At 40.8% G+C, this 6587-nt stretch overlaps 1 protein-coding gene across 2 annotated transcripts in view; it reads right to left on the minus strand.

The window, feature by feature from the left end:
• Positions 1–322: 322 nt before the first annotated feature.
• Ca5b (carbonic anhydrase 5B) overlaps positions 323–6587 on the minus strand; it is a 53723-nt gene continuing 47458 nt past the window's right edge. For both annotated transcript variants that reach the window (XM_021188440.2, XM_029534295.1), the window contains exon 8: positions 323–1291. In XM_021188440.2, the coding sequence (XP_021044099.1) occupies positions 1112–1291 (180 nt within the window). In that variant the 3' untranslated portion in view covers positions 323–1111. The remainder of the gene's footprint in view (positions 1292–6587) is intronic.

Consider the following 6587-nt stretch of genomic DNA (forward strand, 5'->3'; position numbering starts at 1 on the left):
ACTTGTTGGGAGGTGGAGGCCGGAGCATCCGAAGCTTCAGCAGCTACCGTTACACAGCACATCTCCTGCAACCTGAGCTAAAGGATACCTTGTTTCAAAAATAAAAACGATAGCCAAGTATAATCGCTGAGTGTGGTGCCTTGTACACTTGAGAGAATGAGACAAAAGTATTACTATGAGTTCCAGGCCAGCCTGGACTGCAGAGTGGGACACTGTTTCAAAACACACACACACACACACACACACACACACACACACACACACACACACACACACACAATTTCAGATATAAAAAACACAATTACTAACAGGTTGCATAAGCACAACTTGCATGTTCTGTTAATATTCCAATGACACATACTATTATCAGTCAAAGAGCAAATATATTTGATAAGATGAATGAAAGCTGGCTGTGGTGGCACAAGCCTTTATTCCCAGCACTTGGGAGGCAAAGACAGACAGACATCTGTGAGTTCAAGTCTAGAATGGTTTACATAGTGATTTCCAGGACAGCCAGGGCTACATAGATGAAACCTCTCTATAAAAAAAAAAAGACATGAAATACTCTAAAACCAGGAAGTGTACACCTAACCTTTGAGAGCCATTCACCTCCAAATGATGGTAGCTAAGAATGGACCAACACTGAAAGGTGAGACAATTCACCAGTTTGAACAAAGGGAGGCATTGTTAAATCAAATTTACAAGAACTTGTTGTGGGTTAAGCTCCTGAATTAGACTGAAACAGAAAGATCAAGATCAGGAACTCACATTAAGCCCTCATTTAACCAAGGGAAAACTAAACTGTCTTTCTGACTGTCTGAGAAAAAGATTAGAGAGATTTAACAGTTAATGAAGATTCCTCTGCCTTAATCCTGTCATAAGAAAGGGTGACCTCAGGTAACTTGACATTATTTGGTTACAGGTTTTTGCTTTTCTTGTTTTGTCTCCTTGTAGTTGCTTTACAATAGGAATTTTGAAATGTTACCAAAATGAAAGGAAAGAAGTAGAAATGTATATATTTAAGTATTATTAAATGCTGTGTTTTAAAATAATCTAGTTAAAATTTTAGGCTAATAGTCATTAAGACAAGATGCTGCCGAAGTATGCTGTCTTAGGGGGTGACTTCGCTGGCTGTTGGCTTGGGCCTCACTTGTATATTGAGCACATAGTCATGGCGGAAGGATGAGCGGACGGTGCGATTCATCAGTGGCTGAAGAGGGCGGAAGTTGTCCACCATTCTTTTCTCTTTCTCTCCCTCAGAAGTGAAAAGAAGGGTCCGAAACTGCTCAAGCTAGAAACAGAAAACATTATGAATATCAATCCAATATAGATATAGATAAATTATTTTCATTTTTTTTTTGTTTGTCATGAGTCTAACTGTGTAACCCTTAGAACTTATTATATAGACCAGGTTGGCTTCCAACTCCTGGAGAGCCACCTGCTTCTGTTTTCTAAATAGCGGGTTTATAGATATGCACCACACCACACCTGGCTGGCTTTTATTTCTATAATTCTACAACCCTTTGTCTCAAATTGGATTCAGAAAGAGAACTTATTTCTGAGAAAGTTCTCTTTGCCCCTTGGTAAGGGGTTAAATGCCATGGTGTTGGCATGGTTGTGTGAAAAGGCCAAGCTTTTGGAATCTGAAGATTAAGGACAAAGGCCCTTGTCCCAAAATATTAATTAGCTGTTTGCCAAAGGTAAGTTACAGCATCTCCTTGATTCTGAGGTATGTCAGTGGAGAGAAAAGACTAGAAAAATGATACGTACAAATGATTCCAGTTTGTCATAAATTTATGTATATTATAAAATCAGAAGGATTTGCCCAAATAATAATGCTGCATGCTAAAATGACCAGTGATTAAGATTACCAATGTCAGATAACATTTTCAATGTTTTATTAGCATATATTAATTATATACTATAATGGGTTTCATTATGAAATTTTCTTACATGCAATATATTTTGATACTGTTCATTGATCCCCTCATTCCCATTATCCTCTCCTTCCATCTTTTTAAAATAAACTGCCAGCCCACACCTATTAAAACCAAAATGAATGACATTGAAAGCAACCATGGCAGAGACTCTGAACCTCTGAGCAATGACCATTGCACTCCAACAAGTCCAATACAACCAACTCGCTTGACAAATCAAGGCTGATTTGACATTGGTACAGGAACAGCATCAAAAAAAAAAAACTCTAGAGTTGGGGTTGAAGATATGACTCAGTGGCTAAAAGCAGTGACTGCTCTTCCAGAGGTCCTGAGTTCAATTCCCAGCACCCACATGACAGCTCACAACTGTCTATAACCATAGTCCCACGGGGTCCGATGCCTGATTCCGATGTGCAGGACAGTCATGCAGACAAAACACATAAATAAAACTTTAAAAACAAACAAACAAAAAAACCACTCCAGACTCAGTTGGGCTTCCTGGCAACCATGGTATTACAAAGTACATGAGGATAGATGTCATTCTGGCAAAGAAGGGAGAAATCTGTGCTGTGTCAGTGAAGGAATATGGTTTCTACACGAATTTCTCAGGTGTCATAAAGAACAATGCCAGAAAGCTAAAAGAAAGAATAAAATCACAAGGCAGGTCCCACCCATCAGGCTGGACCGGTTTGGGGGTACTTGGGGGACCAAGGATAGCCCCCTTTATTGGGCCCCTCATCTTGATAGTTCTAGCTCTATTTTCAGTCTCTAGGTTTTACATTTCCTCTCTCATCTGTTGCAGCAACGAGTTTAAGCCCTAGGTCAATTATCACTCAGCTCCTGACTAAGGACCACCAACCCCTCAAGTCCTGGAAGCAGATGATCCCACAAAGCCAATATATACTCATGAGCAATCAAGATACTTTGATTAAGAAAGAAAAACCTTTCTTTCTCACTTACAATGAGCCCTTAAGACAGAATTGGTGGCCCTGTCCCCACTTCTTTTCTATGCTTCAGGGTCTGGAATGACCGAGGGCCTGAATATAAAACAGGGTCTCCATGAACTTCCAGATGGCCTTGCTCACCCTTATCAGACACACACACACACACACACACACACACACACACACACACACACACACAGAAGATCTGTTTGCTGGGACAGTATACCTCCCAAGATAATCTGGCTTGGGTAAATGAATTCAGGAAGGAGTGTCTACAGATTACACATAGCCCTCCCCAAAGTCATGTCAACTTCCTCATTCCCAAGCTTACCACCCATCTCCCTAAAGGGCCCTAGCTAATTTGTTCCCTACACAGGACCTCTATCCTGTGGGAAAGGGTTTGCCTTTTGCTGTTTGAAATAAGTATCTCCTCTGCTGAGGTCAAACTCTGGTCTCCTTTCTGCCTCCTGCCACACTACTCTAAGCTCCAAAAATCTAACACTGTCCTTCTCCCTAACTACTTTCACGTCTTCAAAAATATTATATGACCCAATGAGTTTCTTTAGGGTCACTTACAGGAGGGTGGGCACCTTACCAGGAGGCTATGCTGCTCCTTCCTGACCTTTTTTTTTTCCCCTTAAAGATTTGCTTAAGGATTTTATGTATGTTGGTGTTCTGTGTACACGAACACCTACTTGCCAGAAGAGGGCGCTAGATCTCATTATAGATAGTTGTAAGCTACCATGCGGTTGGCAGGAATTGAACTCAGGACCTGTAGAAGAACAGACAGCGCTTTTAACCCCTGAACTATCTCTCCTTCCTGACTTCTCTGAATGAAGGATTGTAAGATGTTAAAAATAAAATAAATTCTTCCCTTACTATGTTAAAATTTTATTGAACATTCGTTATATAAGCTGCTGACCCTCTGGCTTACTTTTCAATGTTATATCAATTTTTAAACATGAAGGGTAAACCAGGCATAGTGGTGTATACCTTTAATCCTAGCACTTTACATAGAGAAACTCTCTCAGAAAAATAAATAAATATGAAGGACAGCAGTATGGCAGACTGAATGTGTAGGTTATGAAGGCTAGTACGAGCAGTCCAGCTCTGGACTCTCTCATTTCTCTGTGATTTGTTTGTAAGTTTGATCATAAAGAAATGTTTAAATGTAGTCTTATAAACTACCTGCGTTCCTTCAGACCTCCGGTTTTCTTTTACAGTTAAAAGAGCTCCATTCATTTGGCACTATGAAAGGATTTCCCTGTGCTGGTTTTTTTTATAGTGCTTTCCTGTGGGGGCCTCACATGTGCTTGGTAAGCAGTTTACAACATAGCTGTAGTCCCAGTTCCGACTGGGTTATATTTGCACATATTCCTGCATAAAGTTTGAATGCTAAATCCACCTCCCCTTTTACCACCAGCCATCATCCTTACCATCCTCACTTTGTCCTCACTGAGCCGAGAGGCTCTCTTCATTGTAAATTCCCATATGTGGTTGGACACATTTTGAACTTCCTATTTTCTTCTTGCCAAGGCTACTCTTCTTTATGAGCTGGCATGAGGATGTTAACTGTTATTTTTGAGGGTGCTGGTGAGGGTGCTTCCCTGAGGAGGTTAGGATTTGGACTGGGGACTGAGTGAGGCAGACGGGCTTCTTTTATGAGAGCCTGTCGGCCACTGTGGAGAACCCGAAGAGAACCAAAAAAAAGGAGAGGGTCCACTTTGCTCTCTGCTGACTGGTTTGTGGTTTGTTTTGAGAAAGAATCATAACTAGCCTAGGCTGGCCTTGAACTGCTATATAACTGAAGGTGGCCTTGGATACCCGATCTTCTGATGGCTATCTCCCAAGCTCTGGTATTAATAGGCTGTACCACCATACTTAGTTTGTATGGCATTAGAGAACCTACTGGTTTGGGTTAAGTTCCTGCCTGAAGTTCCAATAGGCCAACATAACAATTAAGATGCAGGAGAGGGGGAGAGAGGGTGGCTCCTCAACCCTAGCACTTGAGAGGCAGAGGCAAGCAGATATCTGGAAGTTGAGACCAGTCTGGTCTACACAGGGAGCCCCAGGTCAGCGAGGGATATATATAGTCCCAGGTCTATAATGAGACCCGGTCTCAGAACGAGAAAGAAAGATGGAGTTGGAGTCCTACTAGACTTACATTTCACCAAGGGGAAACTAAACTGTTAATCTGCCTTTCTGAGGAACAGAGATTAGTGAAATTTAACAGCTTAGTCCCAAACAGGCCATTTCAGTTGGTGTTGTAATGAACATTCCTCTGCCTTAACCCTGTCACAAGAAAGGGATAACCTGATGCTCTTTGGTTGTGGCTTGCTTTCTGATTGTTCTGTCTCCTTTCCTATGCTTTACTGTGTCTGCCTTGACTGTTTTTGACCTGAGCCCACAATACCTCTGGGAGCTCCAAGTTCTCAGACCTTAAAGCCAAGATCAGAACACACACCACCGACTTTCCAGCTCTCAGGCCTTTGAGCTCACCTCTTGGGTAAACTTCAGGTTGTAAGACAGCAAACCAGAAGCCTTCTCGGCTTCCTTAATCACAGGAGCACAGAAGCCTGGCTCAAGAGAAGCCATTTTAATTCATCCCCATTTCTCCCCTCCTCTTTCCAGCTCTCCTTCTTCCTTTCTCTCCCCACTCTTTCTCTCCTCTCCCCTCCTCCCTCTCTCTCTGTCTCTCTGTCTCTGTATCTCTCTCTTTCTCTCTCATTAGCTCTGTGTCTCTGTTTCTAAATACTTTTCTTGATTTGTTGTTGTTATTGTTGTTGTTGTTATTTCTGTGCCAGTAACAGGGCATTTAGTTCTTGAAGCTTTATAACTTTGTGAAACTAATCACTCCTTTTTCGATCTTTTAGAAATCTCCCTGGCTATTTATGCATATTTTCTCACTCAGATTTATGTCTAGGGGGCTGGAGAGATGGTTCAGTAGTTAAGGGTGCTTGCTATTCTTACAGAAGAGCCAAGTTTTGTTCCCAGGACCCATTCTGAGCAACACATAACAGCCTCTAGTTCAGGTTCAACTCTGACAGCCTTTGTCTGACTTCTGGGAGCACCCGGGAGCACCCACACACACATGTGTGCACACATACACACAGTTAAAAACAGAATAAATGTTGAAGGGATGGTCCAGTGGTTAAGAGCACTTGCTGCAGAGGACCTGAGTTCAGTTCCCAGCACCTACATTTAGGCTCTGAACTATCCCTAACCCCAGTTCCAGTCTCCTTGGACACTAGGCTCACATGAGGTATACTCACATGCATGAAGGTAAACATTCATATAAATAAAATAAAAATAAACAGAATTAAACCTTTTAAATGTGATTTATTTACTTTAAATCCTATTGGCATTTTTATTGGAGGTACATTAAATTATGGAGAATAAACAATTCCTGGAAAATACAATTTAAGAAAAACTGACATCTTTATGATGTCTTCCAAGCCAGGAATAGAGTATGAATTTAATTTAATTAAGTTATCTTGAGTGTCCTGGAAGATTTAAGTTTTATTGTTAACACTTCTTGTTAAAACTACTCAAAGGTATTTTAAAGTTTTATTCTGATCATATCTAGAACTTTCTCCCATTATATCTTTGTATCACTATATCGTTGACATATATTTGATACTATTTCATACTATATATTAATATTATAGCCTACCAATTTCTAAGTTACCTTATTTTGTGCTATTTT

Source organism: Mus pahari, chromosome X (genome assembly GCF_900095145.1).
Source record: "Mus pahari chromosome X, PAHARI_EIJ_v1.1, whole genome shotgun sequence".
Taxonomy (NCBI): domain Eukaryota; kingdom Metazoa; phylum Chordata; class Mammalia; order Rodentia; family Muridae; genus Mus; species Mus pahari.